The sequence below is a fragment of the Pseudophryne corroboree genome, chromosome 6 (assembly GCF_028390025.1).
Source record: "Pseudophryne corroboree isolate aPseCor3 chromosome 6, aPseCor3.hap2, whole genome shotgun sequence".
In the NCBI taxonomy this organism is placed as follows: domain Eukaryota; kingdom Metazoa; phylum Chordata; class Amphibia; order Anura; family Myobatrachidae; genus Pseudophryne; species Pseudophryne corroboree.
This window is the reverse complement of record NC_086449.1, coordinates 533374827-533398470: the sequence shown is the minus strand read 5'-3', so window position 1 is coordinate 533398470 and position 23644 is coordinate 533374827. Positions and strand designations below refer to the sequence as shown.

Sequence of the window (23644 nt, the reverse complement as noted above, 5' to 3'; positions counted from 1 at the left end):
GACAGAAAGAGAATGAACTGCCATCCGAATATTTCCACAGAGCTTTGATGAAAATGGCTAAATTCACTGGGGTTGAGGATATTAGAGACAATGTCAACCACAGGGAAGTAGCTGTCTCTGTATTAATGGAGGGATTGAAGGAGGCACTGAAAACCAGGGTGCAAACTTCTCTGCCAAACTGGAGGGGTATTACGGTGACTGCACTTAGGGAATCAGCACTGGAGCACGACCGTAATATCCAGAAAACCAGTGAGGCACAAGGGGAGCGGTTGATGGTGATGAGCATCCAAGCACTGGAAGGAGCACCAACTCGACCAAAACCCCAGGCCTCTGACACATGGAAAAAGCCAAGAGTTTGTTATCTGTGTAAAAGGGAAGGGCATTATGCCAGAAATTGTAACAGCACACAAAAATTCAGACCCCCTAGACAAGAACACGAGCAAAGTAATTATACACATAGGGGAGATCAGGGATCATACAGGAGAGAGTACGAGCCGCATAGAGGGGAAACAAGGAGGTACCCACCACGGGAGGACTGGCGAGCCCCCGAAGACTTACCGTTATCCCCCTCACATATCATAGCCGCCAACGCCCAAAGGGTGGGTCCACGGCCCCAATAGAGGTTAGACCACACCGGTAGTTTGCAGCCTGTGAAGCTGATCGCTGGCCCTGGGAATGAACCTGAGGTCTTGGTCAAAGTAGCAGAAACACTACAACCATTTCTTGTAGATACAGGGGCGGCCAGATCTGTACTCAAAGCTCCAACCAATTTACTGACCACGAGCAAAACAATTTCGGCAATGGGAGTAACAGGAACAGTGCAACAATACCCTTTGAGTAGACCTGCAGAGATTACGATAGGGCCCTTGCAGACCAAGCATTCCTTTTTGCTAGCTGCATTGGCTCCGACTAACCTGCTTGGAAGAGATTTATTGTGTAAAATGCGGTGTGTCATATATTGTACTCCTGAGGGTGTCTTCTTAGATATACCTGAGAATCACGTTCAAGAAGTGCAAGATATATTAGACACCCCTCAAAGGCTAATGTCGCATTCTGCTGTTATAGACAAGTGTCCATCAAAGGTAGAGGAAATGATCTCACGAATACCGGGTTCCCTTTGGACCAAAGATGGACAAGACACTGGATTGATGGCGAATGTAGCCCCAGTAGTAGTACAAGTAAAAGATGGTAGGATAGCTCCAAAAATCCCTCAGTATCCTCTGAAGCCAGAGGTGGAATTCGGAGTGTACCCCGTCAGAGCGCTTGCTACAACAGGGCATCCTAGTCAGGACGTCCAGCACTGACAATAGTCCCATCTTCCCTGTGAAAAAGAGTGGGGGGAGGGGTTACCGGCTAGTGCAGGATTTAAGAGGGTGGAACAAAATAGTTGAGAGTCAATTCCCCGTAGTGCCCAATCCAGCTGTCATCTTGATGCAGATCCCCGCAACCTCTTCATACTTCACTGTCATTGATCTCTGTTCTGCCTTCTTTTCTGTCCCTCTCCACCCCGACAGTCAGTACCTTTTCGCCTTCTCTTACAGGGGAGTACAGTACACCTGGACTCGTCTCCCCCAAGGCTTCATTGACAGCCCAAGTATCTTCTCCCAAGCACTGCATGACTGTTTGCAATCCTTTCAACCTGAAAATGGCTCAGTGCTAATACAGTGTGTTGATGACTTATTGTTGTGCTCTGACTCATTTGAAACGTCCTTGGCAGATACGAAGCAGCTGCTGCTTCACCTTTCCCAGACAGGACACAAGGTTTCAAAGGATAAATTACAGTTGTGCAGTAAAAGGGTGAGGTATTTGGGGCATTGCTTGACACAAGGACAACGACACCTCACTGCTGATAGGATAGAAGCGATTCGCAACATGACTCTGCCACAAACCCAGCAACAGATCCGCACTTTCCTAGGAATGTGTGGGTACTGCCTGAAACTGGATCCCAGGGTTCTCCATACTGGCTTTACCTTTGCAAGAGATGGTCTCTTCAAACAAACCAGATCGGATTTCGCACACAGATGAGTCCAAACTGGCATTTGAGAGACTCAAACAGTGCCTATCACAGGCACCTGCATTAGGTATGCCAGATTATGGGAAACCATTTGAATTGTACGGTACAGAGAGTGCTGGGTGTGCGGCAGGTGTTTTAACCCAGAAACATGGTGATGCCAGCAGACCAGTAGCATACTACTACGGTCTCTCCCCACAGGCTTGCGAACTGTTGCAGCGATAGCTTTGCTAGTGAGTAAGAGCGAAGACGTAGTGTTAGGACACAACCTGACCGTCCATACACCTCATGCAGTATCAGCCTTACTGAACTCTGCCCAAACCAGACATGTCTCATCTGCGCGGTTTACAAGGTGGGAATTATCACTAATTGCCCCTGTAAACATCACCATTAAGAGATGCAGCACACTAAATCCTGCAACTTATCTGCCAAGTGTGCCTGGACAGACACAAAGGGTGGAGGATGAGAATGATGGTGAAGGAGGATTTAGTGCAGACACTGATACGCATGATTGTATGGAATACCTGAACCAGACTTTCACTGCGAGACCTGACATTAGTGACAACCCACTGGAAAACGTATATTTTACCTTCTACACTGACGGTAGTTGCCACAGCAGACAGACTCGGGAGACCTGTGCACTGGGTACGCAGTTGTAGACGACAGAAGTATCATAGAAGCTGAGCCCCTGGGCCCACCGCACTCAGCACAAGTTGCTGAGCTGGTCGCCCTAACCAGAGCGTGTGAACTGGCCAAGGGTAAGTCAGCTAATATATGCACAGATTCCAGGTACGCCTTTGGAGTGGTGCATGATTTCGGGGCCCTATGGCGCCTCAGAAATTTCATGACAGCAGCTGGCACACCCGTGGCGCATACGACCCACATCAAAAGATTGCTATCAGCAATACAAGACCCCGACAGAGTGGCTGTTATCAAGTGCAAAGCCCACACTTACAGTCAAGACCCAGTGTCACTTGGTAACAGCCGGGCAGACGAAGCTGCCAAGGCAGCAAGTTCAGCCACACTAACCAACATCACACCACTGATGACATTTAACACAATAAGCACACAACAACTCATTGAAATGCAAGATTTGTGTTCCCTGCAGGAAAAGTCCGTCTGGAAGGCGAAGGGATATGGAAGAGAGTCTTCGGGCCTCTGGACAGATGGGCACGGTAAGCCAGTGGCCCCCAAGGCATATCTTCCAGCCCTAGCGGAAGCAGCTCACGGCCTGACCCACTTGGGCAAGGAGGGTATGTGCAAACTGGTCAGGGCATACTGGAGTGCACCAGGGTTCTCATCTCATGCAGGTAGGAGGGCAATGGCTTGTATTACCTGCATGAGAAAGAATGTTGGGAAGACAATACCGACGGAGCCATCCCATATCCCTCCTACGGACGGACCCTTCCAGGTAATACAAATAGACTTCATACAGTTACCACCCTGTAGGAATCAGAAATATGTCCTAGTGTGTACAGATGTCTTTTCAAATTGGGTAGAAGCGTTCCCCGCTGCCACAAATACTACTACGTTCACTGCAAAGAAAATTGTGCAGGAATTTGTGTGTAGATATGGTATCCCTAGAATAATTGAAAGTGATAGGGGTACCCATTTTACAGGTGAAGTCTTTCAGATCATGTGCAAACTGATGGGTATTAATAGCAAGCTACATACTCCGTACCGGCCACAGGCGAGCGCAAAGGTGGAGAGAATGAATAGCACTATTAAGAACAAGCTTAGCAAAGTGATGGTTGAAACTGGATTGTTGTGGCCAGAGGCATTGCCACTAGTGTTGTAAAGCATCAGAACCACTCCCAGGTCACCACTTAACCTATCACTCTTTGAAGTTCTTTTTGGGTGACAACCTCACGTAATGATTGACCCCCAGGATGATTTGAAATGTAATAATGAAGTGACTGTGCAATATTTGGTTAGGATGAGCCAGCAGCTCAGAAATCAACAAAGAAATCTAAAGCTGGTGATTCCTGACCTACCAAACAGTAATTGTCATGACATTGAACCTGGGGATTATGTGATGATTCGAAATTTCTTACGCTCAGGTTGCCTCAGACAGGTGGGAAGGACCATACCAAGTTTTGTTAACCAGCACAACAGCATTGAAGGTTGCCGAGAGAGAGACTTGGGTTCACTCGTCCCATTGCAAGAAGGTCGCTGACCCGGAGAAGACTCGTGACAAAGAGCAGGTGGAAGAGAACCTCGTATCACTAGAGTGCTTGTTCCAGGAAAGTTGAGAGGCAGGACTGTTGAAAGGCATCTGAGCACGGACAGTAACTAGAGTTAGAACGGTTGTCGTGCCATTTTCTTTTTTCACCTCCCCCTGCATTTTTCCTTTCTTTTCTCCTTATTTTCCTCCTTTCCCCTAACGAAATGGATCGGTTACAAGAGACTGCGTTTCGGGTTCTGTTAGTGACTTTGGTTTTAATAAGGACAACTTGTTTTTGTGAGGGTCCCAGAGAGGTGGAGCAAGGATCTGGAGTGAGATCTGATGGAGAGTACGGGTTGGTAGGACCCCAGGATCAGCGTATCACTTTCACCAAGGCTAGCATCAGAAAAAGGAAATCCACAAACCGGAACCCAACTCATCAATCACCAAAAATTTAATTTTATTGTTGTATGTACCGTTACATGTCTTCTGTTCATCTCTGTAGGGCTAGGTTAGTGAAACACACATAGTCATTAGATAATAGGGACACATAATTACTCACACATATGGATCCCCACGATGTATCATCAGATAAATGTGCTCCCCATTTATCATATAGCTCGGTGGAGTTTGTTGGACCATGTACAGACCCTTAATACGGGATGAGAAGGAATATAATGAATACTTCGCAAAACCTAGAAGCTTACACTGCACGATGATACATTCCCCTCAAGCATTTACTCATACATATACGCTTTTTCCTATCACAATAGGCCACACATTTTCTCACCTATGACTTTTTCTCTCACTTCAAGGTGCATACTCTAAACAGTGTATCTATGTATTATTATGTAAATATTTTCTGCATATTAATTATGGCAGTTATTGTTGACTGCCAAAGGGTGGACTGTCGAAGTCGGAAAATATTAAACCCGCACTACACATACAGACACCATTTTAGAGTGGCTTCTGTGCAGTTGCGTATTAGCCGTGAGTGCGCAAACCCGGACGCTGCATACATTGGCTCGTGAAGCCCTGCGTATTAGCGTGGGGTATGGGTAAATACGGTGACATACGCAATCGCATAGAAAGGCCCCCAGAGCCATGTTCCATATTCTATCCTTATAGTACAGAATTTGTAGACAGTGTAATCTTCAAAGGCAAGTTACTGTTCACACACAAACTAATCAAACCACACATACACATTCTTCTAAAACAATGTCTTGAATATATCAAGACATGTCTTGTTTACGCAAAGGTTTGTGATCATGAAACAGGCACCCTGATCTGTGAGGAAAGTAAACACAAGCCGTGCTGATACAAATCACTAACAGCTGACAACTTACATTTATAGATCAGAGGTATAACATTTATAGTCAAAACTCTTGGAATTATATATATATATATATATATATATATATATTTATTTGTGTGTATCTTGAGAATGGTTGGTCATTTCATGTGTAGGATCATGTTGCTTGGAGATAACATAACAAAGTAACCTAATGAACATGGAAATATCGGTCACACATTACATATTTCCCAAACTTAGTACACACATTACACATAGTCTCCCCTTTCCCCTCATGCAACTTTTACTTATTTGCAAGGCACAACAAGGGAATTATACACCTTTACAGTATGCGAGGGGACAGTAACTGATCAGAGCATCATGCATGGTATCAACGTGTTCGGATAATTATGAGTAATAATCCGTTGTTGGTTTGGAGAAGATCGCATGTCGTTGCGAATAGTTATTTGCAAAGGCAGATTAAAGGTATATTTGTGTTTATTATGTACTTGGTATGCGGTGGGAATCCAGAGCTGACCAGCTGTACACACCCCTGGATCAAGGCATCGCCCATCTCTTCAAACCGACCAATGACCTCTCCTGTACTGTAAACGACCATCCCTCCAACCAATCGGTGGAGAGCATACAACCCCATTGTATTGTATTTTGGGCAAGGGTATATAAACCTTGCACCTGGGCCGGTCATTCTCTCTCTCTTGCTCTAAGGTCATCTTGCCAGATCGACTAGAGGACCGGATCCGGGTTGCGCAGGTGAACAAACGTATGTATCATTGGGTGTGACACTCTCTCTGTGATTGAATTGTATTGTGTTGTACCATTTATATTTTAACTTATTGTAATCCCCTTTTACAAATATATTACTTGTTGCTGCTTTGGACCACAACATACAATCAAATACTGGTGTCGCATTCAGTTTCTGTTGAGCGTTTGTATAGTGTAATTGCCACACCTAGAGCTGCCTCGTACTCTCAGCGTGTCGGTCTGTGTGTATGCACTGAGTGTAAGCTGAACAGCTATTCCGGCGTGTGCACGCAAAGTGCGTGCACAGTACGGGACTGTGTACGCTAACTGGGGATAGAGTACGAAGGTAAAGGATTTATTACAGCGGCCGCAGCGGCTTCAGTTACAGTGTGCAATAGGGGTTAGTGGCGGCTTTCCAAGAAGTCTATCGAACTTCTCAATCTCTACATAGCTATACATCTGTACCTATCTATATCTAGCTCTATATATCTCTAGCTATATACGTTTATCTATCTCTATCTATAAATCAAATGAAGATAGAAGGGCACTCCATAGTGCATGAATCGATTTTTGTTTACTTACCGTAAAATCTCTCTCCCTGATTCCATCTGGGGGACGCCGCGCACTTACTGATGGGTTAGTGTGTGTGGGTAGGGAGTTTGGCACACAACCAATAGAAACAAACTCCTCCCCCCTCTAACCCCTCCCATCCCCAGTGTGTCACAGAATCACCTCACTTAATGTTTAGCAAAGACGAAGGAGACAGAACAGAACATCATCAATAAACCAGACAAAAATACGGGAGGGATCGCAGCGTCCCCCAGGTGGAATCAGAGAAAGAGTTTATGGTAAGTAAATTAAAATCCCATTTTCTCTTTCATCCATCTGGGGGATGCTGCGCACTTACTGATGGGATTTCCCAAAGCAAGCTAAGTAGAGGAGGCAGAACCAGACTGTAAAATCTGCCGCCCAACAGAGGCAGAGGCAGTCTCCAAACCAAATGTATGAAAACGGTAGAACCTCATGAAGGTATAAACGGATGACCAGATCGCCGCTCTACACAGCTGCTCAACAGACAACCCCACGAACAGCCCAGGAGGCCCCAACGGCCCTAGTCGAATGAGCCCTCAGGGGTTCAGGAACGGGAACCGTAAAAGATACATAGGCCTGCCGAATAGCAGAGGTCACCCAACTAACCACCGTGTTTTTAGAAGCCGGCCAACCTCGTTTGGGTGCATCAATCAGAATCAACAACGTATCTGTATGACGAATAGATTCCGTACGGGACAAATAAATGTGTAAGGCCCTAACAACATCCAAAGAAGGCCAAATGACTATCCTCTCTGGATGAATTCGGAACAAACGCTGGAAACACAATGTCCTGCTTTAGGTGGAGAATCGAAACAACCTTCGGCAAAAAGGATGGCTTTGTACGCAAAACCACTCGATCATCATGAAAAACCAACAAAGGCGGCCTGCAGGAAAGGACCGCCAACTCTGAAACACGCCTGGCCGAAGCAATGGCCAAAAGAAAAAACACTTTAAGTGTAAGAAACCGCAATTCTACAGATTCTAGTGGTTCAAACTGAGATTTTCGAAGAGCTTTAAGAACTAAAATTTAAATCCCAAAGTGAAACAGGGGGAACAAACGGAGGCTGAATCCTGAACACCCCTTGAAGAAACGTCTGGATCTCCGGAATAAGAGCCAACCTTCTCTGAAAAAGCACTGACAAAGCGGAAACCAGCCCTTTGAAGGAAAAAAGACAAAGTCCTTTAGTCAGACAATCCTGAAGGAAGGACAACAGGCAAGGTAAACGTAAGAAGCCCGGCGACAACCCGCTTTTTTCACAGCAAGCAATGTAGATACGCCACACCCGTGATAAATCCGAGAGGTGACTGTTTTCCTAGCTTGGAGCATAGTTTTCACCACTGGTCGAGATAAACCTTTAGCCCTTAGAATGCTGGCTTTAAGAACCATGCCGTCAAAGCCATACGTGGCAAATCGTGGTGGCGAGAAGGTCCTTGAAGGAGGTTTGGACGCAGAGGTAGACGGAAAGGTTCTCTGGTCACCATGCTGAGTAGAAGAGTACCATTGGTGACGAGGCCAATCCAGAGCCACGAGAATGACTGGCAGACCATCTTGCCTTATGCGCTGAAGTAGACGTGGGATTCTGGTGGAATTGGCGGAAACACATATCCCAGATGAAACTGCCATGGAGCTGTCAAGGCATTGATTAGTACTGCCTGAGGGACGCTGAGTTCGTGAACAACTAAGCACAGCCAAATCACTACACGTGACTACTTATCAATAAACTAGAACTGGAGAATGAAGTGTGGTTGAAACAAGATTGCATTATCACAGAAAGCACGTACAGGAAAGCATATCGTTCAAACCAAACAGTTTAATGCTTAGTGGTTACTGTGACAGATCATGTTATAGTCGTTGTTACACAATAAGGATAGTCATTTGGTTTGTACATCTAGTTATCCATCTGACGGTACACAATGGTTATGGTTACAGTCTATATTATACTGTATACATTGCTGCACAGTGTGTTGGCTATTTTCTGCATAGACTCTTACTTTTTCTATTTTGGCATTTTAATGTTTGCTGTTACTATGTTGTTTAATGTACATTATTCATGTATTTTCCCAGCCATGTTTGTTACTATGGTGATGGTGTACACTCCCTTCGAAATACGCCACCTAGGGATGCCAGCGGTTGCTAATGACGTCACCGGATCTCCTGGAGCGCATTGGCCGGTCCATGCATGAGGTTTTTGGTAAGGTATTTATGTGTGTTGTCCATGTTATACAGTGTGTCTTGATAAAAGGGTGACAGCCCTGAAACATTGACATAAGCATCTGTCATGTTTTGATTGAGCCTCTGTGACGGCCAGCCGCATTGTGGTGTATAATCTAATATATATATATATATATATATATATATATATATATTCCAAAAAAGACAGCGGCACTCGAGGGTTTAAAATGAGAAAGTGTAATCAAAAAATCAACAGGTAGCCGACGTTTCGGGGCTCACATGCCCCTTTGTCAAGGTGTGTAACACACCTTGACAAAGGGGCATGTGAGCCCCGAAACGTCGGCTACCTGTTGATTTTTTGATTACACTTTCTCATTTTAAACCCTCGAGTGCCGCTGTCTTTTTTGGAGTTTACACATTTGTCTCAGAAGGCACCGGGGTAAGAAGAGTCGGTTAGGAGAGTGCCGGTCCATTTTTGGTATATATATATATATATATATATATATATATATATATATATATATATATATATTCATACATACATACATACATACATACATACATACATACAGGTTGAGTATCCCATATCCAAATATTCCGAAATACGGAATATTCCGAAATACGGACTTTTTTGAGTGAGAGTGAGATCGTGAAACCTTTGTTTTTTGATGGCTCAATGTACACAAACTTTGTTTAATACACAAAGTTATTAAAAATATTGTATTGAATGACCCTCAGGCTGTGTGTATAAGGTGTATATGAAACATAAATGAATTGTGTGAATGTAGACACACTTTGTTTAATGCACACAGTTGTAAAAAATATTGGCTAAAATTACATTCAGGCTGTGTGTATAAGGTGTATATGTAACATAAATGCATTCTGTGCTTAGATTTAGGTCCCATCACCATGATATCTCATTATGTTAGGCAATAATTCCAAAATATGGAAAAATCCCATATCCAAAATACCTCTGGTCCCAAGCATTTTGGATAAGGGAGAGTCAACCTGTATATAATATATATATATATATATATATATATATATATATATATATATATATATATATATATATATTACACATACACACACACACACACACACACACACACACACACACACACACACACACACACACACGTATAGCCAGTGGTAACAAGCTCAAGTTTTCTTTGTTTTTATTATGTTACCTAGAAGATGGCGACTTACATATTCTGTCTAATTTAGTCTATGAGTGGACACCGAACTCCTGTCTAATCAGTTTCATAAACAGATGCTTGTTTTCAAAATAGTGGTTTGTGTTTTTGTTCTGTATTTCATCCTTATACATTTACCCTATTTCACGTTCCAAAAGGTTTGCCTTGTGAGTATTTTGTAAAATATTTTAAATGTTTTTATTATGCACACTGTATGGATGGTCTCCAGTGCGTGAGCATGGATATTGAGATAATAGCCAGCACTGTATTTGGAGTTCTACATCTTAAATATTACATACAAGATAACATCATTACCTCAAGAGATCGAATGGCTGCCTGGGTCTCAGCCATCTGTCGCACCTGTATCCTCTGGACATTTTCTGCTTGTGCGCCATACTGGTCTCTCTCTGCTCGCAGCTCTGTCACTTCAGCTTTTAAATCCTTTAGTTTTTGACATAATTGGACTTTCTCCCCAAGAAGAGCCTCCACACGTTTACCATCTCTAGTGGGATCAACACTTGTTATCTGATTATTAAGTTCTTCTTTATCTTTTTCCAGCTGCAAAATCTGCAAAGTGAAAAAATGTAGTAGAAAAAATAAATGTAAACAATGAAAACAACATAACACCACACCCTATATATTGTATGGATATTAAAATATGTGGCTAGGCTAGTGATACAGGTTAAAACTGGTCTATTTATCATGCATCTCCCTCCAGCAGAAAAACTTCTTATATGGTCTCGTAACGATACTGTAAAAAGTAACGCTGCAATTGTCTTACAGCTGTTAACTTGCGAGATTGGGACATGTCTTAAACTTTAATGAGAAGTATGTTTTGGTGCATTTTAATTCACACCATGCACACTAAAAAAAAAAACATCACACAGAATAAAGTGCAGTATAAATTTAATCACAATTAGGCATAATTGAGTAGCAGATCACGAGAACGTTTGAAAAAAAAAAAAAAAAAAAGATTTATGTTAGGTACACTGCGAGGTACACTGGGTTCCACAGCAAACATCATCGGGGTGTAGAGTAGGATCTTGATCCGAGGCACCAACAGGGTAAAAGCTTTGACTGTTCCTCCTCTATAACCCCGCTTCTGTACACAGGAGCTCAGTTTTATTATCCAGTCCAATGCAGTAGCAGGTAAGAGACGACAATCATTAGTAGCCACATATACCACATTCTCATGACAGGAGAAGGTACCAGCGGCTAATGCCATACAAACCCAAAGAAGCTAAGTGCGTCAGGGTGGGCGCCCTGTGGAAACCAGTGTACCTCGCAGAAAGATTTAACAAAGGTAAGTTCTTACAATGAATCTTCTTTTCTGCAGCTGGGTACACTGTATTCCACAGGGAATAACATTGGGGATGTCCTAAAGCAGTTCTTCATGGGAGGGGACGCACTGTAGCGGCACAAGAACCTGGCGGCCAAAGGAAGCATCGGAGGCATAGAACCTTATGAGCGTGTTCACTGAGGACCACGTAGCCGCCTTGCACAATTGTTCAAGGGTCGCACCACGGCGGGCCACCCAAGAAGGTCCAATAGACCGAGTAGAATGGGCTTTGATGGTAGCAGGAAGGCCAGCCTGTACATAAACATGTGCAATCACCATTATAATCCATCTGGCCAAGGTCTGCTTATTAGCAGGCCAGCCACGTTTGTGAAAACCAAAAAGGACAAATAGGGAATCAGATCTTCTAAGAAAAGCTGTTCTCTTCACATAAACACGGAGAGCCCGTACCACATCCAAAGACCGCTCTTTGGAGGATAAACCTGGAGAGGTAAAGGCCGGATCCACAATTTTCTGATTAAGGTGGAAGGACGACACCACCTTAGGCAAATAACCAGGATGAGTTCTAAGAACCGCCCGGTCACGGTGAAAAATCAGAAAGGGAGACCTACACGACAAGGCACCCAAGGCTAAAACCCGTCTAGCAGAGGCAATAGCCAGCAAGAACAAGACCTTAAGAGCAAGCCACTTAAGGTCTACAGACTCAAGAGGTTCAAACAGAGACTCTTGTAAGGCGTCCAGAACAACCGACAAATCCCAAAAGGAGCCACAGGTGGGACGTAGGGAGGTTGAATCCGTAAAACACCCTGAGTGAATGTATGAACATCACGCAGAGTCGCAATTTTTCTCTGAAACCATATATGCAAGGCAGAAATATGAACCTTGAGGGAGGCCAGACGAAGGCCTAAGTCCATGCCCTGTTGCTGGAAAGCCAAAAGCTTGGCAGTACGGAACTTGTATGCTTCAGAATGGTTAGTCGCACACCAGGTGAAGTAAGAATTCCAAACCCTATAATAAATCCGTGAAGACGCCGGTTTACGGGCCTTCAACATAGTTTCAACGACTGCCTCAGAAAATTCTTTGGTCCTCAGTACGGAAGCTTCAAGAGCCACACCGTCAAAGCCAGTCGGGCCAAATCCTGGTAGATACAAGGGCCCTGAACAAGGAGGTCTGGGCGCTGTGGAAGTAGAAGAGGACGCTCTATCGAGAGACCCTGCAGGTCTGAGAACCAATGCCTTCTGGGCCACGCTGGACCGATTAGAAGTAGTATTCCTCCTTCTTGCTTGAACTTCCTTATCACCCTGGGCAGAAGTGACACCGGAGGGAACACGTACGGAAGCCGAAAGTTCCATTGAATTGCCAGTGCGTCCATGAATGCTGCTTGAGGATCCCTTGTCCTTGCTCCGAAGACCGGAACCTTGTGATTGTGTCGAGACGCCATCAGGTCTACATCATGTGGGCCCCACTTGTCCACTAGGAGTTGAAAGACTTCCGGATGAAGGCTCCACTCTCCGGCGTGTACGTCCTGATGACTGAGGAAGTCCGCTTCCCAGTTAAGGACTCCCTGAATGAACACTGCCGATATGGCTGGTAGATGGCGTTCCGCCCAACAAAGGATTTTTGACACTTCCATCATTGCCATGCGGCTTCGAGTGCCGCCTTGATGATTTATTTACGCCACCATGGTGGCGTTGTCAGATTGTACTTGAACAGGCCTGTTCTATACTAGAGGCAGGGCTAGTGTCAAAGCATTGAACACTGCCCGCAATTCCAGAATGTTTATCGGGAGGAGAGATTCATCACTGGTCCACCGACCATGAAGAGTGTTGCTCCAACACCACGCCCCAGTCCCGCAGACTGGCATCCGTCATCGGAAGGACTCAGTTGGAGATCCAGAAGGGATGACCCCTACTCAGATGCTGGTCCTGTAGCCACCAGCTCAGTCACAAGCGGACATCCAGAGTCAAGGAGATCACGCGAGTCCTGATCTGGTGAGGCAGGCCGTCCCACTTGGAGAGTATCAGCCGCTGCAGAGGGCGGGAATGAAAATTGAGAGTACTCTACCATGTCGAAAGCCAACATCATGAGGCCTAGTACTTGCATCGCCGAGTGTACCGACACATGTGGGCGAGAGAGGAAGCATCTCATCTTGTCCTGAAGTTTCAGGACCTTCTCCGGAGACAAAAACCAACCGCTGTTTGTCCATGCTCTGAGCAGGGACCAGGGAAGATTTCTTCCAGTTAATGAGCCACCCATGGGCTTGCAGGAATTGGACCGTCAGTTCCAGATGACAGAGGAGAACCTCTGCAGAGTTCGCCAGGATCAACAAGTCGTCCAAAGACGGCAGGATCCTGATACCCTGACGGCGGAGTAGAGCAGTCATGACCTTGGTGAAAATTCTTGGAGCCGTGGTCAGACCGAAAGGTAAGGCCTGGAATTGAAAATGTAGGTTGTCAATAGCAAAACAGCAGGTATTGCTGATGCGACACTGCAATAGGTATATGCAGATAATTATCCTGTATGTCCAGGGATACCATATAGTCCTTGGGCTCCAAAGCCAGAAAAATAGAGTGAAGCGTTTCCATACGGAATTTGGAAACTTTCACAAATTTGTTCAAAGACTTGAGGTTGAGAATGGGCCGAGAGGACCCATTCGGTTTTGGGACTAGGAACAACATGGATTAGTACCCCCTGCCTCTCTGAGCCAGAGGCACTGGCACTATCACTCCTGTATCCAGCAGAGATTGTACCACCAAATGGAGAGTTTTTGCTTTTACCTGATCCGAAGGAATGTTTGTTGAGCAAAACTGGCGAGGGGAACGTTTCTTGAAAGAGATGGCTTATCCGTGAGTTACGACTTCCCTTATACAGGCATCCAAAGTGGTCTGTAACCACGCCTGAGCAAACCACAGAAGTCGGCCTCCCACCCTGGGATCCCCCAGGGGGAGGCCCGCCACGTCATGCAGCAGGCTTGTCTATTTTGGAAGCAGGTTGACGGGCAGCCCAGTCACATTTAGGATTGGCTTAGAGGTCTTGGAAGTGCACGCCTGTTTCAGGTACGCCTAACCCTTTGCTTTACCTGGAGGTCGAAAGGAACGACAGGAAGTACTCTTAGCCTTCGGAGCCGAAGGAGAAGTACCAGGCAGACATGCAGTCTTAGCTTATGCCAAGTCAGCAACAATCTTGTTGAGATCTTACCCAAAAAAAATGTTTCCCTTTAAAGGGATCACCTCTAAGGTGTTTTTAGAGTCCAGATCTACAGACCAGGACCGCAACCAGAGTAGACGCTTGGCCGCCAGGACACCTGCATCAGATGCCGCCTCCTGAATATAATGAGAGGCTGTAATAATATATGAAAGACATTGTCTAGCATTATCTGGAAAATCCGATGGTAGTTCCGCTTCAAATTCCTGAACCCAGGCTTCAATAGCTTTTGCCGCCCAAGAAGCCGCAATAGTGGGCCTGTGCACAGCTCCAGCAAAAGTGTAAATGGACTTCAAGCAACCCTCCACACGCTTATCCGTCGGTTCCTTCAGCGAGGTGACGGTAGTGACAGGCAGAGCAGAGGACACCACCAGACGCGCGACTTGTGAATCCACCGGCGGAGGTATTTCTCAATTTTTACTTAACTCTGCAGCGAGAGGATAACGAGCTAGCATCTTTTTAGACAGGGAAAATGTATTTCCTGAATTTTCCCAGGATTCCTGACGAATGTAAACTAAGTGGTCAGAATGAGGTAAAACTAAATTTAGTAACCTTCTGACGTTTAAAATTGATCTGGTTTCTTAGAGGTAGCTGGAAGCTCTTCGTCATCATCGATTTGAAGAATCAGCCTGATAGCCTCCAAGAGATCAGGAACATCATCTTGTGTCAGAGATTCCCCATCAGAAGCATCTGCATCAGTGTCTGAAGGGTCAGTGTAAGCGCCATCTTCATCGTATGAGGTCTCCGAAACATTTGTGGATTGTGAGGAAGTAATGGCCCGTTTAGATGACCCCTTGGTCTTAGGCGGGCGAGAGTCAGGATTTTGCTTAGACAGAGACTGATTTAAATTGCTGTAACTGAGAGGACAGTGTATTTGCCCATGGCGGATTAACTGCTGGAACAATATGTGGCTGTAATGGCACAGGAGGTCCCATAGGGGGCGCAAGTCTACTTACTAGCGTAGTCAGTAAATTAGGGAAAGCAGCACAAGATGGGTCTTGATTTGCCCCGTTGCTGCAAACTGACCATGGGGTATAGAACCCCCAGTACCTGAACCCTCAGCTGCTATGTTTTCCTCCGAGTAATCCGTGGCATCAGCACTGCATGGTGCAGGATCAGCCACGGATCTATCACCCAGTTTAGCAGACATTATATGTAAGCGTAACCTTAGGGTGTAATAGTACAATATCAGCAGGCAAATTACCTGACAAAAAAAAACCCTGTATAGTGTGACTGCAAAGCAGAGCACAGACAGAGGATTTAAGAGGTACAGTATGTGGTGACTGTAAAACACAGAGAGAAATAACAAAGTAGTATATCCTGTAAAACACTATATTATATGATAACTCTGATGCACTTAGCCCCCCTCAGGGTACAGAATATAGGGATAGCAATATGTGTGGGATACACGAAAATAGGATTTTGGTACTTACCAGGTAAATCCTTTTCTTTGAATCCATAGGGGGCACTGGAGTACTCTTGGGATATGGACGGGCGTAGCCGAACAAGGGCACTGAATATTTAAATTTAGGACCCTCCCCCCCCTCCATATCCCCGAGTACCTCAGTGTACGACCTCAGTGTTTTTTACTGAGCGAACAGGAACGATATAGAGAGGTTGACAATGGAGAATACCTATAACATAACGGACAACACAATGTTGACCCATAACCTTACTGTCAACTAAACAGTTGACACCATAACCGATAGAACTTTATAATTTGAACCAATCGGTGAAAATGTGTTACCATAAGCTCCTCTGAGCTTAATATCAATGAAGTAAAACTTGTTACCCTAAGCTCCCTTGAGCTTAAAACAACCCCGGTAAAACTGCTCTGGGTGGGCGTCCAGTGCCCCCTATGGATTCAAAGAAAAGGATTTACCTGGTAAGTACCAAAATCCTATTTTCTTTATCATCCACTAGGGGTCACTGGAGTACTCTTGGGACGTACCAAAGCTTCCCTCGTGGGCGGGAGAGCTGTTTGATACTTGTAACAGTAGGCAGCCCAAAGCTAGATGCTGATGGCGCCACCATTTATAACGTGTAAACGTGCACAAACATGGTGCACATGAAGGCTATATAGCCGCGTTTTAGACACTCCACGACCCACTGGGTCTGACATTCCCACAGAACCTGTGGGATGAGCTATTACTGACGTAGGCGATTGTAACTTAGCCTTAAAGTAAACCTGACTTGTAGTCATTATTATTACCCAACTGGATAATGTCTGCTAAGAAACTGGCTAACCCCAGTTGGCAGTATCATAGAGAACAAACAACGTATTCATATCACGTACTGTTGACGTTCGGGACATATATAAACGCGTAATGCGTGTACCACATTCAGAATTCTAGAATGTGCTGTCCACACAGGAACCCCTATTGGTATATTGATGTGAAGAATACGAAAGCGTGATTCGTCCGAAGATCTGCTTTGTCATGAGAAAACTCAAATACGGTGGCTTGGAATACAAGGCACCCAAATATGAAAACAAAACCCTTGCCGAAGCCAAGGCTATAAGAAAAGTAAAAATAAAAATTTAAAAATAAAAATCCAAGTGTGGATATACCACAAGCCTTGTTCGTGCTGTGAGCACCGAAAAAACACTGAGGTCGTACACTGAGGTACTCGGGGATATGGAGGGGGGGGAGGGTCCTAAATTTAAATATTCAGTGCCCTTGTTCGGCTACGCCCGTCCATATCCCAAGAGTACTCCAGTGACCCCTAGTGGATGATAAAGAAATAGAGATCACACAGCAGCTATTGGCACACAGTCACATATGCAATACAGAAATTATTACAAACAATAAAACTGCACTGGACTAGCAATACTAAGTACAAACTGTACCACTAAGTAAAGCTATATAGGTATATAGATATAACAATGCACAGTAAAGGTGGCGCTGTGCATCTTGGGAACAGTCAAAGCTTTTAGCCTGTTGGTACCTCGGATCAAGATCCAACTCCACACCCCGAAGTTATCCCTGTGGAACCCCAGTGTACCCCGCTGCAGAATTTTTTTTTTTTTCAAAGATAAAAATGTAAAAAGGTTGTCTTAAAGCATCAGAATGTTGGACTGCGGCATCATGTATCCTATCCTACACAGTGTACATAAGAGTTTTTCAGATCCTTGCAAACTAAGGTGCATTTCAAGTTTGTAGAAGCATCTTCCTAGAGAAGAGAGGAGGAGTGGACCATCCAGATTTGTCATTAGCTATTCAGTAGGTTTGGTATAGAAGGGCCAGTGGTTGTTTCATTCACTGGTTACACTGTCACTTCATACCATTTTTTTTAGGACTTGGGTACTAGTCACAAGTGACTGCTTAATCAAATTGTAGGAGTTTTGTCCACTTGATTAGTATACCTAGTAAATATTGCTTTACTCATTTTTGATAGACATAAAGGTAGCTAGTTAGCCAAGTTCCTGCCATTACATTACAGTAAGACCTGCTCTAAACAATAGACAATCAAAAATCCATGTCAGTTTCGAAAGCACTTTGGAAGTTGTCCGCATAAGCTGGCCATACACTGAAGATTTATCTGTCCAATCTGGCTGGTTAGAATGAAAATCTGGCAATGGATGAGAGCAAATCACAATTATCATTTGCTCCCAAACACTGGAAAACAGACAAAAATAGTCAGACAAATTGGTTAAATCTATTTGATTTAACCAATTTGTCTGAGTGACCTTTTTGTCAGTTTTACGGCATTTAGAAGCAAATGGAAATTGTAATTTGCTCTCATCCATTTCCAGATTTTCATTCTAACCAGCCAGATTGGACAGTTAATCTTCAGAGCAGAGTTAACAGCAGAGGATGGTGAGTGACCAGAATCCATGATGAGAGCAGAGTGCTGAAATATATCATATAGGATGAAGACAGAATGACACGTAACATATTAGAATCCAGACTATGGTGTGTAAAATGCGTCAATGTAAAAAAACAAAAAAAAAAAACAAGTTCATGGATCCTGCTTGCTTACCACAGACTTTCTTATTCATTATATATCTGGCGTATTTATCAAAAGAATAGACTGGGCTTATTTCTACTGCTCTGTGTTGTACTCTTGGGCCCACTATTCATTTTACTTTCTCTGTATAATGTTTGCAATTATTAAATTATACAGAATGAGAAAAATGAATCTAAACACAAAGACAATGTGTCAAAATATGATACCTCAGCTTCATGCTTGATCTTCTGTTCTTCTAAAATATGAATTTGTTCTTCCTTTAGATGTTCAAACTGAGATCTGAGAACACTGTTTTCATATCGCAACTTGTTGTATTCTCCTCTGTATTTTTCTACTTCCTGTAAATATTAAAGCATGCTTTTTACAAAGGAGTAGAAACAATTTACATGACTAACAACTTGCAAGTGTAATTGCTGAATGTCACCCCCAACTTATTTTTCTAAGTAGAATAAGCCAAAAAGTGAAGTTCTGAACTATATTTCAAACAACTTAGGACTTTACATTATACAGATATACAGACTTTTTACAGATTGTAAAAAAAAAAAAAAAAAAATTATTCAAAAAAAAAAAAAAAAAAAACACTGCAAATAAAAAACTTGAACAATTGCAAGATTGTCACACATTTCAATATTGTTTGCCAAGTAAACCAAATTTGGGCCACTATGTACAATTACTAGCCAGTCAGCCAACTGTAAATTATATTCTGTTGATGATATAAAAAAAAAAATAGGATTTTATTACCTGCCGGTAAATCCTTTTCTCTTAGTCCGTAGAGGATGCTGGGGACTCCAAAAGGACCATGGGGTATAGACGGGATCCGCAGTAGACATGGGCACTTTAAGACTTTAATGGGCGTGAACTGGCTCCTCTCTCTATGCCCCTCCTCCAGACCTCAGTTATAGGAACTGTGCCCAGAGGAGACGGACATTTCGAGGAAAAGGATTTTGTTAACTAAGGGTGAGATACACACCAGCTCACACCACAACACACCGTACATGGCATTTAACTAATACTAGGCAACAGCGTGTACCAAAGAGATCAGCAACAGGCTAACCTTAACCAAAACACAACCTTTGTGTAACAAAAGCAATAACCATTAACAAGTACTGCAGAAAAAAGTCCGCACTGGGACGGGGGCCCAGCATCCTCTACGGACTAAGAGAAAAGGGATTTACCGGTAGGTATTAAAATCCTATTTTCTCCTACGTCCTAGAGGATGCTGGGGACGCCAAAAGGACCATGGGGTTTATACCAAAGCTCCAGACCGGGCGGGAGAGTGCGGATGACTCTGCAGCACCGATTGAGCAAACATGAGGTCCTCATCAGCTAGGGTATCAAACTTGTAGAATTCTGCAAAAGTATTTGAACCCGACCAAGTAGCTGCTCGACAAAGTTGTAACGCCGAGACACCCCGGCCAGCCGCCCAAGACGAGCCCACCCTCCTAGTGCAATGGGCCTTCACCGATTTCGGTAATGGCAATCCAGCCATAGAATGAGCATGCTGAATCGTATTACAGATCCAGCGTGCAATGGTCTGCTTAGAAGCAGGGGCCCCAACCTTGTTGGAAGCATACAGGACAAACAGCGCCTCTGTTTTCCTAATACGAGCCATTCTGGCTACATAAATTTTCAAACCCTGACCACATCGAGAGACTTTGACTCAGCCAAGGCTTCAGTAGCCACAGGTACCACAATAGGTTGGTTCATGTGAAACGAAGAAACCACCTTTGGGAGAAATTGTTGACGAGTCCTCAACTCCACTCTATCTACATGGAAAACCAAGTAGGGGCTTTTGTGAGACAAAGCCGCCAACTCTGACACCCGCCTTGCGGACGCGAAGGCCAATAGCATGACCACTTTCCATGTGAGAAATTTCAACTCAACCTTTAGTAAAGGTTCAAACCAATGCGACGTAAGGAACTGTAACACCACGTTAAGGTCCCATGGTGCCACTGGGGGCACAAATGGAGGCTGGAAGTGCAGCACACCCTTCACGAAAGTCTGCCCATTCTTGAAGCGAGGCCAATTCCTTTTGAAAGAAAATAGATAAGGCCGAGATCTGCACTTTAATGGAGCCTAACTTAAGGCCCGCCTCCACACCAGCTTGCAAAAAATGGAGAAAACGACCCAGCTGAAATTCTTCCGTAGGCACCTTCTTGGATTCGCACGAAGACACATATTTTCTCCAAATACGGTGGTAATGCTTCGCCATTACCTCCTTTCTAGCTTTCAGTAGAGTAGGGATGACCTCTCCGGGAATAACCTTTCGAGCTAGGATTTGGCGTTCAACCGCCATGCCGTCAAACGCAACCGCGGTAAGTCTTGAAACATGCACGGCCCCTGCTGTAATAGATCCTCTCTTAGAGGAAGAGGCCAGGGATCTCCTAGGAGTAATTCCTGAATATCCGGATACCAGGCCCTCCGTGGCCAATTTGGAACAACGAGTATCGCCTGAACCCTTGTTCTTCTTATGATCCTTATCACCTTTGGGATGAGAGGAAGTGGAGGGAACACATAGACTGACTGAAACACCCACGGTGTCACTAGAACGTCCACAGCTACTGCCTGAGGGTCCCTCGACCTGGAACAATACGTCTGAAGCTTCTTGTTGAGGCGAGACGCCATCATGTCTATTTGAGGAATTCCCCAACGACCTGTCACTTCTGCAAAGACCTCTTGATGAAAACCCCACTCTCCTGGATGGAGATCGTGTCTGCTGAGGAAGTCTGCTTCCCAGTTATCCACGCATGGAATGAAGACCGCTGACAGAGCGCTTGCATGTTTTTCCACCCAGCGAAGAATCTTTGTGGCCTCCACCATCGCCGCTCTGCTCCTTGTTCCGCCTTGGCGGTTTATGTGCGCCACCGCTGTTATGTTGTCCGACTGAATCAGGACGGGTAGGCTTCGCAGCAGATGTTCCGCTTGTAGAAAGCCGTTGTACATGGCCCTTAATTCCAGAATGTTTTTGTGTAGACAAGCTACTTGGCTTGACCATTTTCCCTGGAAATTCACCCCCTGTGTGACTGCTCCCCAACCTCGGAGACTCGCATCCGTGGTCACCAAGATCCAATCTTGGATCCCAAACCTGCGACCCTCTAGAAGGCGAGAAAGTTGGAGCCACCACAGGAAAGAAATACTGGCCCTGGGGGACAGGCTTATCTTCCGGTGCATGGGTAGATGGGACCCAGAGTACTTGTTCAACAGGTCCCACTGAAAAGTTCTTGCAAGGAACCTGCCAAACGGAATGGCCTCGTAGGCCGCCACTATTTTCCCCAGCACTCGAGTGCATTGATGAATCGACACTCTTGCCGGTTTCAGAAGCTTCTTGACCATGTTCTGGCGTTCCAGAGCTTTTTCCAACGGGAGAAAATATTCTCTGTAGTTCCGTGTCCAGAATCATGACCAAAAACGACAGCCGTGTTGTCGGAATCAACTGCGACTTTGGCAAATTCAGGAGCCAGCCATGTTGTTGCAGAACTGTCAGGGAGAGCGCGACGTTTTTTAGCAACTGCTCCTGTGATCTTGCCTTTATCAGGAGATTGTCCAAGTACGGGATAATTGTGACCCCTTGCTTGCGCAGGAGTACCATCATTTCCGCCATTACCTTGGTGAAAATCCTCGGGGCCGTGGAAAGACCAAACGGCAACATCTGAAATTGGTAGTGACAATCCTGAACAGCGAAACTCAGGTACGCCTGATGTGGAGGATATATGGGGACATGTAGGTAAGCATCCTTTATGTCGACTGACACCATAAAATCCCCCCCCCCCTCCAGACTGGAGATCACTGCTCGGAGAGATTCCATCTTGAATTTGAATCTTTTTAAATACAGATTGAGGGATTTTAAGTTCAGAATCTGTCTGACCGAGCCATCCGGTTTCGGGACCACGGACAGGGTTGAATAAAACCCTTCCCCCCGCTGTAACGGGGGTACCGCGACAATGATTTGCTGCCGACACAGCTTTTGTATTGCCGCACACACTACCTCTCTTTCTGGAAGAGAAGCTGGCAAGGCAGATTTGAAAAATCGGTGCGGAGGCACGTCTTGAAACTCCAGTTTGTATCCTTGGGTCACAATTTCCAGCACCCAAGGATCCAGGCCCGAGTGAACCCAGACCTGAATGAGGAGCTGAAGACGCGCCCCCACCGGAGCGGACTCCCGCAGCGGAGCCCCAGCGTTATGCGGTGGATTTGGCAGAAGCCGGGGAGGACTTCTGCTCCTGGGAGCTTGCCACAGCCGGCGATCTTTTTCCTTTTCCCTTACCTCTAGCAGCAAGGAAAGAGGACCCTCGTCCTTTCCTGAATTTATAGGCCGAAAGGACTGCATCTGGTATTGAGGGGTTTTTCTTTTGCGGTGGAGGGACAAAAGGCAAAAAGGACGACTTACCCGCGGTAGCTGTAGAAACCAGGTCCGCGAGGCCTTCACCAAACAAAACTTCACCTTTGAACGGCAGAGCCTCCATAGCCTTTTTAGAATCAGCATCACCATTCCATTGATGCGTCCACAACGCCCTCCTAGCAGAGATTGCCATGGCATTGGCCCTTGAAGCCAAGAGGCCAATATCTCTTGCAGCGTCCTTTAGATAGACAGCAGCGTCCCTGATGTGACCCAGCGTCAAAAGCATGATTTCCCTATCCAGGGTGTCTATTTCAGATGACAAGTGATCTGCCCACTTTTCAATAGCGCTACTCACCCATGCCGATGTCACGGCCGGCATGAGCAGCGTACCCGTAGTGACATAAATAGATTTCAAGGTAGTTTCCTGCTTACGATCGGCAGGCTCTTTAAGTGCTGCCGTGTCCGGGGACGGTAGCGCCACCTTCTTGGACAAACGCGTCAGGGCTTTGTCCACCATAGGGGAGGATTCCCACCGTAACCTATCCCCCGAGGGAAATGGATACGCCATAGAAATCCTCCTAGGAATCAGTAGTCTCTTGTCAGGAGATTCCCAAGCAATTTCGTTCAGTTCATATAAGAGGGAGGAA

At 45.1% G+C, this 23644-nt stretch overlaps 1 protein-coding gene across 5 annotated transcripts in view; it reads right to left on the bottom strand.

Moving 5' to 3' along the window:
* The window catches only part of CEP83 (centrosomal protein 83), a 256578-nt gene that overhangs the window by 163199 nt on the left and 69735 nt on the right, over nt 1-23644 (bottom strand). For all 5 annotated transcript variants that reach the window (XR_010179502.1, XM_063927615.1, XM_063927612.1 and 2 more), the window contains exons 5-6: nt 18865-18996; nt 10504-10755 (exon numbers count right to left, since the gene is read on the bottom strand). Coding sequence is in view for 4 of the 5 variants with exons in the window: in XM_063927615.1 (XP_063783685.1) it covers nt 10504-10755; nt 18865-18996 (384 nt within the window). In the remaining variant the exon portion in view is untranslated. The remainder of the gene's footprint in view (nt 1-10503; nt 10756-18864; nt 18997-23644) is intronic.